Source organism: Triturus cristatus, chromosome 3_1, assembly GCF_964204655.1.
Source record: "Triturus cristatus chromosome 3_1, aTriCri1.1, whole genome shotgun sequence".
NCBI classification, from domain to species: Eukaryota; Metazoa; Chordata; class Amphibia; order Caudata; family Salamandridae; genus Triturus; species Triturus cristatus.
The window spans coordinates 1,045,746,320-1,045,769,144 of NC_140583.1; the positions used below are offsets into that span (position 1 = coordinate 1,045,746,320).

At 49.0% G+C, this 22,825-nt stretch overlaps 1 protein-coding gene across 1 annotated transcript in view; it reads right to left on the minus strand.

Annotated features, from left to right (window-relative positions):
• The window catches only part of ALG9 (ALG9 alpha-1,2-mannosyltransferase), a 640,871-nt gene that overhangs the window by 308,594 nt on the left and 309,452 nt on the right, over window positions 1-22,825 (minus strand). The window contains exon 12 of the mRNA XM_085645802.1: window positions 8,319-8,466. Coding sequence (XP_085501928.1) covers window positions 8,319-8,466 — 148 coding nt within the window. The remainder of the gene's footprint in view (window positions 1-8,318; window positions 8,467-22,825) is intronic.

Genomic DNA, 22,825 nt, shown 5'->3' on the forward strand with positions numbered 1-22,825 from the left:
CTAACAGCTTTTCCTGGGTTTACATGAAACACATGGGGTGCATTCAAAAGGAGAACAGGATGCCAAACATTTCTTGTATTTCCCCTGACTGCATCGAGGGGGCACCCGCGGACAAGGGTCCCTCGGTAGCTCTGTGTGCGCCAGAGGCAGGCCTAGTACATTGGCCCATTTTGGTTTGTGCTAGTGTCGGCGGAGGGGGGTATGTCTCGTCCCATCACCAAGCACAGGCCAGACGATGTCACCAACGGCTGGAGTCTGTAGTCTGGGTCCCACCTACACCTCAGGTGGCACGAGCAGCCACATCGCCAGGCAGTCCCTTCCAGCCTTGCCCAGGCGTGTCAAGGAAGAGTAAGATGGTTGAGGTGCACCACCAGCACAGACTCCTCCTCCCTGCAATCCCCCACCCCCACAACAGGCGGAATCAGGTTCCCACTGTGTGGTAGGTGTGTGAAGGTCCTATCGTGATGAATGTTCAGACATGGGGAATGGAGAGGCCCCCACAGTGGGTTAGCTCCAAGAGCAGCCATCTCCTGCAAAGTCTGCAGGGTAGGGTGACCACCCAGCAAAGAATTTAAGTGGGGGGACAGAGGAAGGAATGACCTCTTAAAGCTGCTTCTCCTCGTCCTCAAGTGAAGCACAAGGCAGGCAAGCAGGCAGCAATCACCCTAGCCAAGTAGGGGGGAGAAGAAGGATGGAGGGAGAGGGTCCCATCAGGCTCAAGGTCTGGGAATGCAAGATTCAGGCTAATTCAATTCTACATAGTTCATAGGGCCTACTTATCCCCAGACAAGATCAATAGGCACAATGAGGACGATACTACACCTCTGAACAATCTTTGTCTTGCCTCGGCCGATTATGAGGCTCCTCTGATATTGGGAGGAGATTTCAATGTGCTCTTAAACAACAAGCTAGACAGGTCCTCCCCTCAATCACAGATAGCAGTTCCGAGCATTAAAGCCCATCTTTTGACTATATTAAACGTTTGTAACCTCTGTGATGTGTGGCGGAAAAAAATGGGAGAGAGTAGGGAGTACATATTTATGGAGCACTCAGATCTCGATAAAGTTAGTTTAATCGAATATCTGCCCATACACCTATCCAATCATGGTGCCATAGCTCTTAACCTGGAACTCCCTCTAGAGCTCACTCTGAGGAGATGGACTATAAATAGGAGATTTCTTTTGCAATCTCCAACTCCTGGTTTTTTGAAGTTTAAAACAGCTACTTTCTTTCAAGACAACTTGGGGTCTGCCCCTTTGTACACTGTCTCGGATACCTTTAAGGCCTGGCTGAGAGGGATACTAAAAGGGACTGTTGTGGGCTGGGCTAGGGCCGAGAGGAAAGAACTGGCTGACTTAGAACTATAGATAGCAGGGGCAGAAGCAGATTTAAAGGCGAGCTGTCCTCTCAGAGCAGAGAACGATAACTTAATAAAGAGAGTTGAGGAGCTTCAGCTGAAGTTCAGACTTAAGTCTGAAGAGATCTTACTTCAAAAATGGGAGGCAAGCAAAATGAGTGCCTTTGACCAAGAAGAGAACTGTGGCAAGCTCCTTGCCATGAAGAGCAGAGTTGATAGAGCTAACAATTATATTAGTAAGATTATTTGGTACACAAATCGCAGAGGATAAAGGGAATATAGAACAGGCTTTTGTGCAATTCTTCCAGGAGCTATTTTGAGAAGACCTTCAGGGTGTAGAGGAACACATTGATAGGTGGCTTAAAGAGAAACAGCTTCCAAAAATAACTGAGGCTAGTCAAGATTACCCCGGTCTGGTTGAAACTGTATAATGAGATCATAGATGGTACATCCCCTCTGCCTGACTCCTGGAGCGATGCAGTTATTACTTTGATTCTGAAGACTGGTAAGGATCCAACCCAGTGCCAGTTATACCGGCCAATTTCATTATTAAATGTCGATTATAAGGTCTTTGCTGGGATTTTAAACAATCGGCTTTGTAAGATAATAGGGCCAATAATTCATGAGGATCAAAAGGGTTTTCTCCCGGGCAGGCAGATGTCGGAACTGGTACACACTATAATTGGGGTGGTCGATCTGGCGTCATCACAGGGTCTCCCTCTTTCAATCATTACTGTAGACGCAGCCAAAGCCTTCGACCATGTGAATTGGCATTTCCTGGATAGGACCTTGAAGGTCTTAGGCTTCGCCAACGGTTTTAGGGAAGTCCTTAAAAGAAAATATAAATTCCCCCGGGCTCGGATTCTGGTCAATGGTAGCCTTTCTCCTGTTGTTAATATAGGGTGTGGCACTAGGCAGGGTTGCCCATTGTCCCGCATTCGGTTCGATTTGTACATAGATCCTTTCGCCCAGAGTTTAAGATTAAATAAGAAGATCGCTCCTTTTGAAGTAAATGTGTTTGTGAGGAAACTAGCGCTATAGGCAGATGATTTAATTTTATTATCCTCTAATGTCAACACTACACTCCCGGAGCTTCTTGTTGAAGCCCAGATTTTTGGGAAATTCTCTTGCTACGAAATAAACAATGACAAAACTGAGATTATGGCATGGAACATCATTGATCAGGAGGGGATCTTCACCAGGGAGCTCAGATATCTCGAAGTTATAATAACTCAGGGCCTTTTGAGAAATCCCAAAAATTTATTTAGATAGAGTGTCAAAAGAGGTTGATGTTTTATTAAAAAGATGGCAAAATATCCCACTCTCCCATTACGGTCGGGTTAACCTGATTAAGATGGGTGTCCTTCCGAAATATACCTATCTCTTCAATAATATTCCACTAGATTTTGCAAAAGCTGATATTCTTAAAATTCAGGGCAAGATATCTTCCTTCATCTGGGCAGGTAAAGGGATCAGGCTGTCCAGAAAATAACTCAGGCGCAAATTAACACAAGGTGGCATGGGCTTACCAGACCTCCAGCTGTATTGTTGGGCCTACCAATTAAAAAACTGTAGGATGTTACTGCTTACCCCAGATGACTCGCTGATTGGCAGCATGTTTAAAGCTATGCTAGTCGGTGTAGTGGAGTTAGGATTCATGTACAAATTCGGCTCCCATAAGTTAAAAAAAAAGTCAATTTGAAGACGTTGCGTATGGCGGCCAAGCTATGGTCGGACTGTCGAGATTGCTTGGGACTTTCTTATAGCGATTGAGCCCCTGTATGGGGATCTCCTGGAACACCGGCGTGTCTTTCGGACGCTCTAGCTCAGCCATTAAAAGAGGCTGGAGTCTCACACTGGAAGGACGTCGTAGTGGGTAATAAATGTAATCCTTGGGACTTTTGGAGCCATATTAAGAGTGGAACTCTGTCTAGGTTTAAGTTTTATCAGCTTTCATCTTGGTGTAAGAGTCAACGCTGGTCCCTTTTGGAAGATAATCCCATGGAAAACGAACTACAAGATTTGGCCCCGAGGAAGAAAGAAGTGGCTCAATGGTACAACCATCTCCTGGCTGCAGTAGATAGAAAGATGGAAAAGCCATGCCGGGTCTGGGAGAACTACTTGCCGAGTGAGGAGCTGAAAGATTTATGGCAAGTATCTCTAGACATTCTTTACCCACTGATTAAATCTGCCGCACTCAGAAGAAACCACTTTTTCACACTCCACAGGATATACTGGTCCCCTCTTAAAATATCCAAAATAAAGGGCGGTGGAGAAGCCAGTTGTCTGAGATGTGGTTTCCAGAATGCAGATGATGCTCACGTATTCGCCTTCTGCCCCAAGATACAAGAATTCTGGAGAAGCGTGGGTAAGACTGGGTACTGTTGTGGAGGTAAGCCGATCTCTTATTTTATTTGGCATTGTATTCATGCCGGGGGGTGCGAGACCCAATTGGGTTGCAACACAAATTGGTGTTTTATTTGATCTAGTTGGCCAGGAGAGAGATTTGTAAATTGTGGCGTCAGATGGTACCTCCTACCTGGAATGCCTGGTGGAATTCTGTAAGATATTTTAGAGCTTTAGATCAGAGGGTAAATGTATATAGAGAATGGCCAGATACTGGGTTATTTTGAAACTTGTTGGATGATCCTTCTTTCGATTAGACCAGATTAGATTAAGGTATAGGATAAGTTCCAATGATTAAAACCTCTGGGTCAGCTCAGGTTGTGTGCAACGGGCACTTCCCGTAAAGAATACCAGCTGAGATTGGAACCACCAAGTTATATGCACCAGAGGTGGACCAGGTCGAGAGGTTGCTATAGCTACAGAGGTCATATGAGGAAAAAAAGAAGAAAAAAAAAAGATCAATAGGTTCTTTAATAGGGTTGTTGCCCGCGATGTAAACTGACAGACGCTGATTTACTGCATATGATATGGACATGCCCCAGATTACGGAATTAGTGGCTTGGAGTGATTCACTTACTAACCACCAGGACAGATCGAGCACTACCGAATACATGGGTGGCTTGCATAACAGGTAAATTCCCCAGAGATAAAAAACACAGGGCCACCTCCTGTTTTCTAGATTTAGGGCTGGCGGTTTCCAAGCAGTTGGTCACCCGCCGCTGGAAGGCAGCTGACCCTCCTGTACTCACAGCTTGGGCTCAATCGTGGCTACACTGGGCTGAAGCAGAGGCGAATTCATTGTTGAGAGAAGACACACTGGGTCTTCATAAGTATCCCATTTCTGCAGCATGGGGAGTGATGCTGACGGCACTACAAGTGGCATTGGCCCCGGATTACCCTTCAACTACCCTCAACACTAACCATACTAGCCCACACACTGAGTACGGTGGGCCCAGTCATTAAGGAGTTTTGTATCAAGTGCAAGGGACTTCTAATGGAATGGTATTTTGAAATATGACACTGAGTTTGACGTAACTGGGATCGTTTGAAGTATGATAGGTCATAAAAACAGATCTTTCCCACCCTCCTCCTGCCCCTTCCCCTCTTAGTCCTTACTGTTCTTCCCAGTAGACTCTTATGAGTGGATGTATATAACCTAAAACAAGAAAAGGCAGTGAGGGAAATCCACGCAGGGTAGTGTATACAGTGTCTCCAAATCAGATATCCAAATCAGTGTTAATGAATCAATGTCACCTCACAACTACCACCCCACGTTGTAAGAATGTAGACAAAATCCACAATTAGTACAATGAAACACAGTAGGTAACCTGAGCAAAAAACACAATAGTAGAAGCAACAAATAAAGTACAAATGTCAATCCTTGATATTATCTTCTTGCTTTATTCCAAGCTCGATGGGTATATATTCATATTTTCAATCGTCTTAACACTTGTAGTCCAAGCCACAAACCATGCCAACACGTGTTTTGTCTATGCGGCTGTAGGCCATAGACTTCATCAGGGCAAAAGAGAAACTTATCCTAATCATCGTGTTCATAAACAGAAGATATTAATCCCAGCGTAAGGGTTCATTAGTAGTAAAAAAAGGCTGTATACGAAAGAAGGTAACAGTAGACCTTAAGTCCTTGATCCGGCATTACAAATGAAGAAAAGTGTTCCTCGTGTACTCCGCGGCGTGTACTACTAACGAACCCTTACGCTGGGATTAATGCATGACATGTTCTTGGATTTTAAGGCTTTTTCTGGATATTTATAATATAATACATTTCAACAAACAGATTAAACAAAAAAACCTAAAATCAGACAGAAAGTCTGTGACTGCCAAGACTGGTGTAATGAGGGCTGCAAAAGGGTCAGGCAGCAGCACCCACCTCTCCACAATTGCTGCTGCCACAATCTCTGCGTGATCGCAGGTGCAGTAGGGGGTGCCGCCACGGTCCCAGGCAGAGAGCAGCGTCGGCCACGGGTGCTGCAATCCCTCGTTCAGGGGCAGCGGTTGCCAGGGCTAGGCCAGGCCCGCAGTAGCAGCGTTCAAGGCCATCAGGGCAGGCCTCAGATTGGTCGGCCAATGCGCTGCCGCCTGATGGATTCAGCACCGGCCCCAAGTACCGGGCGGTAGTCGGTCCTGAGGGGGCGTAGGGCAGGGTCAACTTGGCGTGTGTCGTTCGGGGAGCCGGTTGTACAGGACAAAGCAGAGCCTAAGGTGCGGCTGCCATCTTGCTTGTGGCCTGCGGCGAGCCATGGTCTGGGGAAATGAGTGTGACCAAGGTCGGCTGCACAGGCCAAATCGGGTCCCAGTGTCGCCCGCCACCTCCGGCTGTAGGGGAGATGTTCGGGATCATTGCTGGGCCAAGGATGCTCGCAGATCAACACGGGGTCGGCGCGAGACAGATTAAAGCACTGGCAACCAACACCCCCTCACTAGTCTTTATTTAAAAAAATTAATGTTTCTTTTTAATCAATTGTATCACAATTATTTAAACAATGTGCCGCCAATCAGATTCTTTCACGTATCAATCATCAAGCGCCCTTAATTGATTTTATTGTTGTTACATATCATCAGGGCGCAAGTCCTAAAAAAAGAAGTGGGGGGACTAACCTAGTTAGGCAGTATGCAAGTGACATCATGGCGCATGACATCACGGCACATGACATTGCACGTGGCATTACAAGCCACGACTTTACAGGAAGTGGCATCTAAAGAAGTGACCTCCGATCTTAAGCCCTCACTTATATGTTTAACTGGTCTATCATGAGTACATTTGAGCGCAATTTGAGTATACATGCAAACCCTTCTGATTTAGGCAGAAGTTTCACACTTTTGTAAGCTACACATAAAACAATCTTGCCTTTTGTCAGCGTAAAGCTTCCTCTACCCAGGGATTGAACAAACTTACTCTACTGCCAGCCTACTCAACCAGGAATAATATTCTATATGCAGCATATTTCCATGTAGATGAGATTGCTTTAGCTGCCTCTGCTCTCCGGAGGTGAGGCCACTGTCCTATGCAAAGTATTCTTACTCCGCCTTACCCACCTGCACTCATTTTAGATCGGCGCTCGCCAACAGACCATGACTCAAAGTAAGACAGAAAGACAGAAAGGGAAGATAGGAGAGTGATAAAAAAACAATCATGAATGCATAAAAGGAGCCGGAAAAAAACCTGCAAGAATAAGCAATTTTAGGGAAGTGAAAGAAAAAGGTTACTGCAACCTTGGCATTCAGCAATAGGACCCTAAGAAAATGTTTGCGTATTTTGTTTTCTCAAAGCCACGCAACAACTATTCTATGAGGCTATTTCCTCTTTGTATGTGTGCTGCAGAGTGCAGCATACATGCAAAGGGGAAATGATGAAGAGAAATGTATATATTTCTTCTTGCTATGCCAGCCTCAGGTAGACTCACCAGTTTGGTGCAAATCTATATTTACAAGTCTTTGTAAATATGGTTCTGCGTCAAAATACATTGATGGATGCACAGGGCCGCCCTAGCACCACCCATATAATGCCTAACTGACGCAAGATAATGCAAGGCAGGACAATGTGCGGTACTGTAAATCCCAAATCAGATTTTACATCAGGGTTGTGCCAGAAAAGTGACTTAAACCTGAAGCAAAACCTGGGTCTCGACTTATACATTTATTTTTATTTAAACTCTGCCACAAAGAAAGTGGCAACAAGAAGAAAACTGACAGTAAATCTGTTGTGGTTAATTGGTTTTAAAGACTGTATTTTAAAATATCTTATGGGGTTAGGGCACCTGCTGCAGAGATCTGTGTGTTCCAGTAAATCTGAATGAGTAATAATTGTAATACATTTCTGGATGGAGGTTAATGCACATGCTGGAAAGATCTGTGTTTTGTCTAGCCTCAGTTTTGACTCAAAGTAGCATAGAGAGTTAATGTAAAGCACATCATGTAACATGCAAGCGACAGATTTGATTTTATGTAGCTAGGTAAATAGGTTATTGCTTTAAACACAGGGATCCTTATGTTACTTGCAGTTGCATTGTAAACCTTTTAATATAGCACAGTGAGCTACGGAAGATGATATGTGACTTCTACATCTTGTAATGCCCCATTGTTTTATGTAACACATCCTGTACAATGATTTACAAATGCATATGATTTATTGTAAATGTAATATGTAAGTGTGATGTAAAGTGCTTTGACACCCTGCACTAGGATGAGTAGCGCTATACACGAAAACATAGTGGTACTTAAATTATTTCAACGCCGTCCACCCACGTGTACCCCCGACTTGTGCCCTGCATATCATGGTCCAGAATTATGATATATCTGCATTATGGTCCAGAATTATTATGTATCTGCATCAGATCTTTTCTCTAAAATCATTTAGTGTACGTAAGGAGATGCTTTTGGTTTACACCTCCTACTTTTTTACAGCACTTTACCTGCATATTTAAACCTTTCTGATCTGTTACAAGACACTCATCGTGGGCTAAGTAAGTATTAAAGGACTAAATGTAAATTACAGATTGAGTGATTGTGCATCACAGGTTTTAGAATAACTTACTTTTCTGGCAGAAAAAAACTGCTGGGAAACCGATACCATTCCTTGCCCACACAGACAATGACAGGCCTACCCTCAGGCACGCTGTGAATAGAAGGATCCGTGGCAATCCTATGGAATTCAGGGTACAGGTCCAGAGGGCCATGGTAACCTGAATAGGGAACACACAAAAAACTCAAAACTTTAGATATTTTTTAAGCTCTGCTTTGGAGACAGTAACTTGTTTGACTTTAGGAATCATTAAAATGTATGAAGAGCCAACAACATGAATAAAAATAAAAATTACAAAAAATACTTGTCAATTTGCAAATGTATTATTCAAAGTACTTTGTTAATTTTAATTGAATGTGTTTGAGTTTGAATCATAACTGTCTACATTTCAGCTTCTGTACAAGTGGTGTTCAGCACATTAAAGAGCATCGTTGGAGTTTGCTAATTTTATATGATAATTAAAAGGACAAATATTAAGTTTGCAAACAGTAGTCTTATGTTAATCGTCATACATGAAGTACTTTTGAACAAATGCCAGATTACAGGCATAACTAAAAGACAAGGTTGGGAGGCACTTCCTTAAACCAACTGTGAAGTGACGAGAATTTATTTCCTTATAACACAAATACCAGCATATATTTTCTTTAATCTAAAAAAAAAGACACGAATGGCAAAAAAAACTTTTTGCCTCATAAAGTTTGAACTTTTAAGGCACAATTCACCATCGATTACAAGCATTTTTTTGTCATTTGTTTAATCAAATTTTATATTTTTGTATCAATTTGACACAGGTTACACATATCATATGCCCCAGTAGCTCAATGTATATAAGAACCCATAATGCAATTAGATATAGGTGAATACATTAAACAATTATTCATAATTAGCAGACATCTCCATTCACATCGGCAAGTAGAAAGCCTCTAACAAACATTTGCAATGCAATAGGTCTTGCATTTGTAAAAGTTAGAGGTATTGGCGTTCCAAATGACAATGTTTTTTTGTTTGCAGTGGAATGATCATGTAGAAAAAAGTGGACGGTAACCCATATTATAGTAAAAAACAGATGCACAAACTTAACGAAAACAGTCTTAATAATTGAATCCTTTTGAATGTATTAGATAAAGTTATCTATGAAAAGGATACACTGTGTTTTGAACACGTTATTTTGAAATGACTGGGTTAAAACAAAGCATTAGCAAACATGCATTTTTTGCAAAGTTATGTAAAAGAGAATAAATGTATAAAAAAAATCAGTAACAACATTAAAGGAGAGATTTGGCCTAAAGCCCTGGCACTGAAGTGCACTACTTCTCACAAGTAATCTGGTAAAATGCTGTGCATCTCCAACTAGCGTAATACGTCCAAAGCAAGATTTTTTGGCATAAACTGAACGTATAGCGCCATCACAGTTTAAAAGGATTCCAATTTGTGTCACTGACAATGTTTAAACCTAGCATATGGCAAAAAAGCACCCTATCAGATTAATGTGACATAAACACCAAACATGCACCAAGGCAGACGATCTGCTCAGAATCGAACAAGAACTAGAACGGTTCAGTTTTTAGAGTACCGGGTATACTAAAGTTTCCTTCAGAGGGTTCATTGCAAATAACTTCTAGTTTCAGCGCTCCATCCATCATCTCCTTGTGTTTGCTTTGTTCGCCCTAAATTGGCATGGTATGCCCAGACGTGGGACCCTTGCTCACTTTGCCACTGGATTCAAGCTAGCCTGGTTGATGAGGGGTGATACCCCGAAACCGGTCCCGGGATGCTTGTTTCCGGTCCAGGGAAGACCTGGCTTCGCAGTTCAGGCTGGACTGTTCCTAAGAGGAACAGGGTCAAGACTGATTTGCATATGGCCTAGTCCGAACTGGGGTGTTGAAGTGAGCTAAAGAAGATGATGGATTCAACCCAGATCCGTGACTGGTTTGAGTGTCTGAAAAGTTTCAGCGCTCCGTCCATCATCTCCTTGTGTTTGCTTTCACGGTATACCGCAAAGTTACTGCGGTATACCTTGGTCCAGAACAGAAGTAAAGCCCTGCTGTATTATTGTGTTGTGGTACCCTTACATCACACATCTTGTTGCATGGGCAACGCAATACTTAAGTCAGATTTCCAAAGCAACACAAGGCCACCATGGGTGGCCCTACATTGATTGGTAAATTTCAAGAAATGCAAGGCATCGCAAATCGCTGTTTTGCGATACTCTGCACACCATATATCTACACTGCTTCTAAATTTCACATATATCCGTATGCCACTCCGCTGTATGACACTACACTATACACCACTCCAGGCTATAGTATTCCACTATAAGCCACTTCAGTGTACACCACTCCACTCTGTGCCACTCCATTTATCGGCACACCACTGTAAGCCACTCCATTATACACTATTCCACTCTACTCCCCTCTATGACTGTATATAGATACAAGACTAAACTATATGCTCTTACAGTGTACACACCTCCACTCTATGCCACTCCAGTTTACACCACTCCACTGGACGCTACTCCACTATATGCTGTTCCACTCTAAGGCATCCCGCTGTACTCCACTCCACAACACTCCACTCCACTCTATGCTATACCACTGTATGTCACTCCACGCTACGCTACTTAATTATACGCTATTCCATTGGAAGCCACTCCAATGTACGCCACTCCCCTGAATACTATTACACTTTGCCCCACTACATTGTATGCCACTCCAGTCTACAACACTCCACTGTACACTATACATTATTACACTCTACGCCACTCCACTCAACGCTATTACACTGTACACAATACTCTAAGCCAGTCCACTCTACGCAACACCACTCTACAGTACTTCAGTGTACACCACTCTACTATACACTACTCCACTATATGCTATCCCACTCTACACCATTCCACTGTATGATACTCCACTGTGTGCTAGTTTACTGAACGCCACTGCCTTGTACGCTACTCCATTCTACGCGATTCAATCGAACGTCACTCCACTGTACACCACTCCACTATTTGCTATTAAACTCTACTGTACACCACTCCACTGTATGCTACTATACTATACGGCATAACACTCTACAGCACTCCACACTACTCCACTGTACGCTACTCCAGTCTACGCTACTCCACTGTATGCTACTCCACTATATGCTATTTCACTCAACGCCACTCCAGTGTATGCTACTTCACTGTATACTACTCCACTCAACGTCAATCGAGTGTACTCTCCACCACTCTGTATAACTCCACTCCACAAAACTCTACTACACTATGCCACTCTACTAGACTCTACTCCACTGTCCACATTTGTACTTGGCTCTATGCCCGTACACTCTATTGTACAACTCTATACTCTATTCTCCACTCTTAGACAGTTTCCAAGAATGCAGCACTCCACTCTACTGTCTTGAGACCCCACTCCAATGTATAACAGTTTCCTCGACTATGCCACTCAATGCTAATCAACTATACCCTACTCCACTCTATGCCACTACACTGTACGCTATTCCACTCTATGCCACTACACTCTTCTACACTCCACTGCACGCTATTTCACTGTACGCTACTTCACTTCACTGTAATCCACTCTATGCCACTCCACTCTACACTGTTCCACTGTACGCCCCTCTCCTTCACTCTGTATAACTCCACTCTATAAAAGTCTTCTCCACTTTATGGCACTCTACGACACTCTACTCCACTCTATCCCGACACACTCCACTGTCCATCTCTATACTTCACTCTACGCCCGGACACTCCAATGTACAAAACTCTATTCCACTATATGACACTTTTCTATACCCTACGACACAGCATTCCACTCTGCTGCACAAGACCCCGTTCCAATTTATAACAGTTTACTACCAGTGCTACACCACTCTTTGACACACTGCTATACTTTACTGAACTCCAATCTACTACACTGTATGCCACTCTCCAACACTATACTCCTATCTATATCCCTAAACCCCATTGTATAACACTGTACAATACTGCATTCCATTGTACAGCATTCTACTCTCTATTTTACTATATGATACTCTAGTCTACTATACAACACTGTACGCAACTCTTTGTATGCCACTGCACTCCACATTACTCCACTCTACTCTACTCTATGACATAGTACTCCACTCTACGGTACACTACTCCACTCGATGTCACTCTATGCCATTATACTCAATAACAATGTACACCAATCCACTCTACCACACTCTACAACACTGTACTGTACACCCCTCCACTCTACAAAACTCACCTAGGCTGTATGCCACTCTACTCTACAACATGCCACTATACTCTACTGTACAACACGGTCTTCAATTTATAAAACTTTACTCGACTGTATGCTACTCCACTCAACTGCACTCCACACCACTAAAGTCTACAACACGCCACTCCACTCTCTGACACTTTACTCCACTCTATGCTACCCCCACTCCAGTGTACTGCGCTCCACTACACAATATGCCACTCCACACAACTGTACCATACTCAGCTCAACTGTCCGACACTCTCGTTTACGGTATGCAACTCCACTCTATAACACTGTACCTAACTCTATGCCACTCTACTGCGCACTATGCCCATCCACTCTACGCCACTGTACTACACAGTATAAACCGCCACATCCCTACGAAACACCACTCCACTATAGGATATAAAACTCCACTCTAACGTATGCCACTCCACTTCACTTAACTCCACTCTGTGATGTCACTGACCATGTCATAAGTGATAAAATATGTGAGGTCATAAGCAGTGCATTGCGGGGGGGTAAGTTATAGTTAGCTCAGGTAACTATAACTGCTGAATTTCACTAGTTTTGTACGAGTGATAGCTGAGCCTATCTATAACGTCCCTATATCCTTTGTTTTTTTCAGCGAATTTCTACATTTTTTTCAATTCTATTTCCTAACTATAACATCCATGTAATCATTGGTCTTTTTCAGCGAATTCCAACTTTTAAATTTTTTTTATTTCCTAACTGTAACCTATGAGAGTAGATGTATGGGTCTGTGAGTGGGTTTGTGGGTGTGAGAGTGGCTGTATGGGTCTGTGAGTAGGTGAGTGGCTGTATGGGTCTGTGAGTGACTGTACGGGTGTGTACATGGCTTTGTAAGTGTTGGACAGGCCACATGAAGGGCTTGCTCCCTCCCCGCATGACAGGGCCCAAGCCCCGGACCCCCAGGTGTTACCCACAAGAGCAACCCGCACCCCGTCTCCCGACGGAACTCCTGCCCCCGGACATCCATGTATCATGGGGCCGAACCCCTACCGGCTCCCCCGGCCGGATCAGCCGCCATCTTGGACACTGCACCACAAGGCCGCGTGGCCTCAGCTCGACCCTAACCCTGGGCCTGGCCAGGCCCCGACATCCCAGCACCACCATCCACCCAGGAGGTGAACGGACCACTTGGCAGGTCAATGGGAGAAAGAGATGTCGATGGCTCTCCCCCGCCAGGTGCCGATCGCCCTCCAGCTCCCCCGGGCGCTGGCTCCACCCCCCTGCTGGGTGTCTGGACTCCCTCATCCCGGACCTTCCGACCTCCAAGCGCGAGGGTCCGGACATCAAAGGACGCCAGACCTATAACTAGGGCAGCTCCAGAGCAGGAAGGCAGTTGTATCCTGGAGTCGAGAGACACCGAGAAGAACTCAGCCTTGACGGACTACCGGTGCTGCCGTAGCCCTGCCTTGTGAACTATCGTCCTGCCTGCTGGCGCTGCCGCGGCCTTCTGCATCCTCCATCCTCGTCGGGACCTGCTGGCGCTGCCGCGGACCGTGTAACGACCACCTTCATCGGGACCTGCTGGCGCTGCCGCGGACCGTGTAACGACCACCTTCATCGGGACCTGCTGGCGCTGCCGCGGACCGTGTAACGACCACCTTCACCGGGACCTGCTGGCGCTGCCGCGGCCCGTCCAAAGCTAGAACATCGAGCTCGAGGATTGTGAGCTATCCATCAGACCATCTCAGCTACCAGATTGGTAACCAGACTGTCCCGCTACCCCCTTTCCCAAACCAAGAGACTAGAATCGAGGGGACCCCTGAGTCCAGACCTCCTTGTACCATTCCATCGTACCTTAAGAAATCGCTTATAAAGAACGTTAAATCCTATCCTTGTGTGGTGTATATCTGTGGGGGGGAAGTTACGCATCTGTACGATCGCTGGAGACGGCTCTCCCCGGAGACCTCTCCCCTTGTCCTCGGCCGACCCTCCCGGTCCGTCTAACATTGGTGGCCAGCGGCGCGATCCGAATCAACGCGTAATCGTACAGAGAGTAGCTCACCCCACGACAAAAACCACGATGTCAACCAAAGAGAGCGGATTCACCGAGAAATTCCAGATGGATAAATTGGAAGAGTACAGCCATCGTGAATTGAAACAATTCTGCATGGAACTAGGCATTGCTACCACCGGCCTGAGTACCAAAGACGATTTTAAGCACGCCATTGAGTCATGGGCAGAAACCGGGGTCGCCAGATCCCCAGACCGAAACGGTGCAGCATCGGAGAGGAACGCCACGGCTCCCGAGGAGCGAGGAACGGGCCTCTCGCAGGAAGAGATCCAAGAAAGAGAAAAAAACAGACTGCATGAGTTAGAAATGGCACGACTCAAAATGGACGGTGAACTAAAATTAGCCGAGCAAAAACTGAACCTAGAACATCTGCGGCTCCGAGAAGAACGGGAAGAAAAACAGAGGCAGAGAGAGCTCGAAGAAAAAAGATTAACATACGAACACGAGCGCAAACTGGCAGAAAAATAACTACGGAAGCAGAACAAAGAACCGGAGGTGCCCGAGCGACCGCGCACCCCGGGAGCGACAGAAAAGAAAGTCCACATCCCCAAGGATGTCGTCCGAGAGTATGTCCGAGAGGACGACATACAACAGTGGTTGAAGGCCTACGAGATCGCCATGACCTCCCACCGGATCGATCGAAGTGACTGGGGAGCCGGCCTATGGGGGAGGTTCGTCAACGAAGGCCGCGATGCCCTGCTACAGCTCCCAGACCACCAGATGTCATCCTATGACCACATGAAGGCTGCCCTCCTCACCCGATATGGGCTCACACCCGAAATGTACCGCCAGAGGTTTCGGGACTGCACCCGGATCCCGGGTACAACTTGGGTGGAATATGTCAACTATTTCAGCCGAGCCTTCGAGGGTTGGATCAAGGGAAGCCACGTAACGACCTACGAGCAACTTTTTAATCTCATGGTGTGGGAGCACCTATCTAACAACTGCTTCGTCGAGCTCAGGCAGCACCTCCTCGACAGTAAATTGACTGACCCTCGGCAACTCGCCGCCGAAGCTGACCGGTGGGAAAGCACCCGAGTGGGCCGGAGAGGGCCACACGAACAGAACCGGAACAACCAAGGTCAGCACCGTCCCCGAGGAGGAGGAGGAGGCCAGGGGCGAGGGAGAGACACCGTCCCGGCCGCTCCCGCTGCCAGCACCCCGCCCCCGGCCAGCCGGGGGAACCCCCCGATGCGCCCGGGGTTCCGAGCCAACGTCACGTGTCACCGATGCCAGCGAGTCGGCCACTACGCCAATGACCCGAACTGTCCACAGAACCAAACTCCAAAACCCCGCCAGGTAGCTGCCGCCGCCCTGGGGGGAGAACAAATCTCCGAAGAACAAGAAGAATACGAGCAGGCACAACAAGAGTGGGAACCGGCCGCCATGGTTCTAGCGTGCCTAGGGGGAAAAGACATGGTCCCGCGGGCCCCCCTACCCGCCAACACCAGAAAATATAGCCAGTGGGTGAACATTAATGGGCGCCGGGCCGAAGCCCTACGTGACACAGGGGCCAGTGTGACGGCCGTCCGCTGTCACCTGGTAAAACCAGAGCAGATCCTGCCGAACATTCTCTGCCCCGTCCGCTCAGCCGACAATTCCGAGAGTCTATGTCGGATGGCCTGCGTCCCCTTCGAATGGGGAGGGGTCTCCGGCATGTTGAAGGTGACGGTCCGGGATGATGCCCCCGTGGACTGTCTCCTGGGGAATGATCTTGAGAGTTCCCCGTGGGCCGCCGTCGAAAGGAGAGAGCACCTAGGGATGCTGGGCCTCCCGGACTGGGCGTGCGTAACCACCCGGTCCATGGCCGCCCGTGCCATCCCCCGACCAGAAGAACCAGAATGGCCTGCACCTCCTCCCCCGATCGCTCCAGTAGAGGACACCGACTATACCAACCCCCCAGAGCAAACCCCCGAAGGGGTCGCCCAACCCCAGGACCTTCCCGGCCTGGCTCAGTGGCGTCAAGAAGGGGGGCCCACCCAGGAACAGTTCCGCCAAGAGCAGAAGACCTGTCCCTCCCTCGAGGGACTCCGCCAGCAAGCCATCGCCCAGAGCGCAGGGGACTCCACCGGAGCCCATTGGGTCTATTGGGATAACGACCTGTTATACAGTGAACAGAGAATCGCGGAGTTAGGGGCCAGTCGAGTGCTGGTGGTGCCCCTCCGTTTCAGAGACTTCCTGCTAAATTTGGCCCACGATGTCCCTCTGGCTGAACACCTGGGCCAGGACAAAACCTACAGTCGCCTGGTGACCCACTTTTTCTGGCCGAGGATGCGAAACGACGTCCTCAACCACTGCCGGTCCTGCCCCACGTGCCAGGCCAGCGGGAAGAGCGGCCGCAAGCTCAAAGCACCTCTGCAACCCTTCCCAGTTGTCACCACCCCGTTCGAGAGGGTGGGAATAGACATTGTGGGGCCCCTGGACCCCCGCACAGCACAAGGACATCGGTTCATCCTGGTACTGGTGGACCACGCCACCCGCTACCCCGAGGCTGTGCCCCTGCGAACTGTAACAGCTCCGGTGGTCGGCCGGGCCTTAATGGGGATCTTCTCCCGGGTGGGCTTCCCCCGAGAAGTCGTCAGCGACCGAGGCACAAACTTTATTTCGAAATATATGAAGTCCCTCTGGCATCAGTGCGGGGTCACCTACCGATTCACGACCCCCTATCATCCTCAAGGAAACGGACTAGTTGAGCGATTCAACCGCACGCTCAAGGGAATGATTGGGGGATTGGAAGAGCCCCTCCGTCGCCAGTGGGATGTACTACTTCCGTGCCTCCTCTTCGCCTATCGAGAAGTTCCCCAGAAGTCCCTCGGTTTTAGCCCTTTCGAACTCTTGTACAGGCACCCTGTGCGAGGGCCCCTCAGCCTAGTCAAAGAAGGTTGGGAGATGGCCCCCCTAAAGACCCCTCCAGACGTCTTCAAGTACCTCCTGGCCCTACGCAATCAGACCCGGCGATTCAGGGAAATGGCAAAAGCGAATCTTGAGGCCAGTCAGGAGGACATGAAAAAATGGTACGATCAAAATGCCTCCTCCGTCGAATTCGAACCTGGTCAACAAGTGTGGGTGATGTCCCCCACCGAACCATGTGCCTTGCAGGACAAGTGGACGGGGCCCTTCAAAGTGGTCGAACGCAAGAGCCCCGTCACCTATCTCATCGATATGGAGTCTCCCCGGAACCCCCTCCGGGTCCTCCACACCAACAGACTCAAACCCCACTTTGTGCGCTCGGAACTCAGCCTCCTGATGGCTACAGACAGTGGGGCGGAAGAAGACTCCGAGCCTCTCCCTGATCTCCTGAAGACTCAGGAGAAAGATGGTTCCGTGGACGGGGTCCGGCTCTCCGAGGCCCTCACCCCAGAGCAGCGCCAAGGCTGCCGGGACCTCCTGCTGCAGTTTGCTACCTTGTTTTCCCTCACCCCAGGGGTCACCCCCTGGTGCTTGCACGACGTGGACACTGGGGACAGTCCCCCTATCAGACACCGGGCATACCGCGTACCAGATCGGGTGCGGGCCTGCATCCAAGAGGAAGTGTCCAAGATGCTCACGCTCGGGGTCATCGAGCCCTCGGACAGCCCCTGGGCCAGCCCGGTCGTGCTGGTCCCCAAAGCTGCTGCCCCCGGCACCACTCCTGAACTCCGATTCTGCGTCGACTATCGGGGCTTGAATGCTGTCCCCAGGACCGACGCTCATCCCATCCCCCGAGCGGATGAATTGATCGACCGCATGGGGGCTGCCCGCTACCTCAGCATCTTCGACCGGACAGCGGGCTACTGGCAGATCGGTCTCACATCCCGAGCCCAAGAACGGTCCGCCTTTTCTACCCCCGATGGCCACTACCACTTCAAGGTCATGCCCTTCGGCATGAAGAATGCCCCAGCTACTTTTCAGCGACTAGTGAACCAGGTCTTGGCGGGGCTCGAAGAGTTCAGCACCGCCTACCTGGACGATATCGCTGTGTACAGCCGCCACTGGTCCGACCACCTCCACCACCTCCGAGAGGTCCTGCAGGCCCTCCAGCGGGCCGGCCTCACAATCAAGGCCGGCAAGTGCCAAATTGGTCAGGGGTCCGTGACCTACCTCGGACACCAGGTGGGAAGCGGTCTGGTGGCCCCTCTGCAACTCAAAATCGCTGCCATCCAGTCCTGGCAACCCCCAGTCACGCAGACCGAGGTCCGAGCCTTCTTGGGACTCACCGGCTACTACCGGCGGTTCGTGAGGGACTATGGCAGCATTGTGGGGCCCCTCACGGGTCTCACGTCCAAAAACCACCCGAAGAAGATTAACTGGACCCCCGACTGTCAAGCGGCCTTCGAGAAGCTGAAAGCCGCCCTGTGCACTGCCCCTGTGCTCCAGGCCCCCGATTACAGTCGGGAATTCATTGTGCAAACGGACGCCTCCGACCACGGCATCGGGGCGGTTCTCTCCCAGCTGAACCCCGAGGGTCTTGACCAGCCGGTGGCCTTCATCAGCAGACGCCTCCTGGCCCGAGAACAGCGCTGGAGCACAATCGAGAGGGAGGCCTTCGCAGTGGTGTGGGCCCTCAAAAAGCTCCGGCCCTATCTCTTCGGTACCCACTTCCGGGTGCAAACCGATCATCGACCCCTGCAGTGGCTAATGCAGATGCGGGGGGAAAACCCAAAACTATTGCGCTGGTCCATCTCCCTGCAGGGGATGGACTTCACTGTGGAACATCGACCGGGCCAAGACCACGCCAACGCAGATGGCCTGTCACGCTTTTTCCGCCTCGACGAGGAGAGTCCCCAAGAGGATGGGTGACTCTCCCCGCCTTCAGCTGGGGGGGACGCATGTTGGACAGGCCACATGAAGGGCTTGCTCCCTCCCCGCATGACAGGGCCCAAGCCCCGGACCCCCAGGTGTTACCCACAAGAGCAACCCGCACCCCGTCTCCCGACGGAACTCCTGCCCCCGGACATCCATGTATCATGGGGCCGAACCCCTACCGGCTCCCCCGGCCGGATCAGCCGCCATCTTGGACACTGCACCACGAGGCCGCGTGGCCTCAGCTCGACCCTAACCCTGGGCCTGGCCAGGCCCCGACATCCCGGCACCACCATCCACCCAGGAGGTGAACGGACCACTTGGCAGGTCAATGGGAGAAAGAGATGTCGATGGCTCTCCCCCGCCAGGTGCCGATCGCCCTCCAGCTCCCCCGGGCGCTGGCTCCACCCCCCTGCTGGGTGTCTGGACTCCCTCATCCCGGACCTTCCGACCTCCAAGCGCGAGGGTCCGGACATCAAAGGGCGCCAGACCTATAACTAGGGCAGCTCCAGAGCAGGAAGGCAGTTGTATCCTGGAGTCGAGAGACACCGAGAAGAACTCAGCCTTGACGGACTACCGGCGCTGCCATAGCCCTGCCTTGTGAACTATCGTCGTGCCTGCTGGCGCTGCCGCGGCCTTCTGCATCCTCCATCCTCGTCGGGACCTGCTGGCGCTGCCGCGGACCGTGTAACGACCACCTTCATCGGGACCTGCTGGCGCTGCCGCTGACCGTGTAACGACCACCTTCATCGGGACCTGCTGGCGCTGCCGCGGACCGTGTAACGACCACCTTCACCGGGACCTGCTGGCGCTGCCGCGGCCCGTCCAAAGCTAGAACATCGAGCTCGAGGATTGTGAGCTATCCATCAGACCATCTCAGCTACCAGATTGGTAACCAGACTGTCCCGCTACCCCCTTTCCCAAACCAAGAGACTAGAATCGAGGGGACCCCTGAGTCCAGACCTCCTTGTACCATTCCATCGTACCTTAAGAAATCGCTTATAAAGAACGTTAAATCCTATCCTTGTGTGGTGTATATCTGTGGGGGGGAAGTTACGCATCTGTACGTTCGCTGGAGACGGCTCTCCCCGGAGACCTCTCCCCTTGTCCTCGGCCGACCCTCCCGGTCCGTCTAACAGTAAGTGGGTGTAGGAGTGCCTGTGTGGACCTGTGAGTGGGAGAGTGAGTCTCTGAGTGGGTGAGTGTGTCTGACTGAGTCAGTCAGTGGGTGTGTGAGTCACTGAGTGGATCAGTGAGTGGGTGCATGAGCCTATCAGTGGGTCTGTGCCTAGGTGCATTAGTTTCTGAGTAGGTCTGTGAGTAGGTGCATGAGTCTCAGTGGGCGTATGACCCTGATTGAGACTGGGTGTATGAGTGCCTAAGTGAGGTCTGTGAGTGGTTGTGTGAGTGTCTCAATGGGTCTGTAAGCGGGTGGGTGTCTGAGGGGGTGCATGAGTGTCTGAGTGGGTCTGTGAGCGGCAAAATGAGTCTCTAAGTGGATCAGTGACTATGTGCATGAGTCTCTGAGTGAGTCTGTGAGTGTCTGAGTGGGGCTATGAGTGAGTGCGTGAGTCTCCGAGTTGGTCTGGGAGTGGGTGCGTGAGTCTCTGAGTGGATCTGTGAGTGGATGTATGAGTCTTGAGTGGGTCTGTGAATAGAACATGTGTGTCTGAGCGGGTCTGTGAATGGGTGGATGAGAGTCTGAGTCGGTTTGTGAGAGCATGCAAGAGTGAGTGGGTGAATGAGTACTTGAACAGATCTGTTAGTGGGTGTGTGAATGCATGAGTGGGTCTATCAGTGGGTGTGCGGTAGAAAAAAGTAGAGGGGCACATGGGAGCAGGTCTTCCTGCCAGCTCCCCTGTGATGGTCCTCTTGTCCAGCTTGCCTGCAGTCTGCTACCATCTGCTGCCTTAAGTGTTGCACCTCCTCTGTTCATTTTCTGTTCGTTTTCCTGCTTGCTCCTGCCATCTATGTTATTTCTTTCTGCTTGCTCTGCCCATTATTTTGTTTCTTTCTGCTCGCTTCTGACCTTTATTCTGCCTCTTACTGCTTTCTTCTGACCTCTATTTTGCGTCTTTTTGCTCATTTCTCACCTTTACTTTGCCTCTTGCTGCTGGTTTCTGTCCTCAATTTTGCCTCTTTTTGCCCATCTCTCGCCTTTATTTTGCCTATTTCTGCTTCTTTCTCACCTTTATTTTGCCTCTTGCTGCTTTTTTTTACCTTTATTTTGTCTTGTGCTGCTCGTTTCTGACCTTTATTCTGCCACTTTCTGCTTGATTTCTCACCTTTATTTTGCCTCTTTCGTTTCTTTTCCCCGGGGACCGTAGGGGGGAGCTTCATGGCCCCACGGTCCCAACTGGCTCCCTGCCTCCTGTGGGAGCCGGCAGTGCTAGTGCATAGAAGGAGCTGCTGGAAAGGCAGCTCCCTCCATGCAGGAGCAATTTCAGACCGGCGGTGCACGCAATTGGAGTAGTTCACATCGCATCGATGTTTGCAAGTGAATGAATAGTCACCGCCCGCTGCCCACTACGCCATCTGGTTCCCACAGAGTAAGGACTCTGGAACTGTTGAACGTTGTTCTGACTGTGTAAGCCTTGCCCGATACAGACTCAAGGATTGGAGGTGATATTGGACCGATTGGAAGTACATTACCTGAAAGATCCAATTAAGTTAACCAGACGAGCTCCCAGACATGAGCGTTTCCTAACCAGCAGATGGATATCCCCTGGTAATAAGTCAGACGACTATTGTCCTGAAGAGACCCAGAGATTTGACAGGGGTCGAAACGTCGACATAAGTTTTCATCTGGTCATTTTGATCAGTGATTGCCTTACATGTTGTAATAGGATATACACATGTATTCCCCTTGTAAATACACAAACCAGTAAATCTTTATACTGTGCTTCTTATGTGTACAGTTTTTGATATATGTTTGTCACACTTGAGCACCACGTCGCCTGCACTTATGTTATCTATTTGATTATTATCTGTATATCAAACAGTTTATGGAAGAATTCAAATATAGAAAAAATTTAAATATTATTACAGAAACCTTTTGTCAGTATATATATATATATAAATTTATCTATTTTTGTTCGTATTCATGTTTGTGAAAAACAACACCAGAGTGTGTAGGTACCACCTGTCATTTTGAAATAATATCATTGAATGGTGGGCTTCCCCGGACTGACACAAGAGAATTGCCAGCACATCTTTTGGAAAGAGTCCCACGGTGGACAATGTTTTGTATTTAAAGGAGCAATTTGTTTCAGTATGTCTGCGGGCAGGGAATGAGATGAAACCTCCTGTTCCAGCGGGCAGGAGAACTTGGACAGCTCCCGCCTGCTGGAACCGGAGTGTTTGCTCTCGCTTGGCGGGAGCTGTCAGATCCCGGCAAGCGAAAGGAAACCGCTATGTCCTGAGGGTGAACACCTATGGCATAG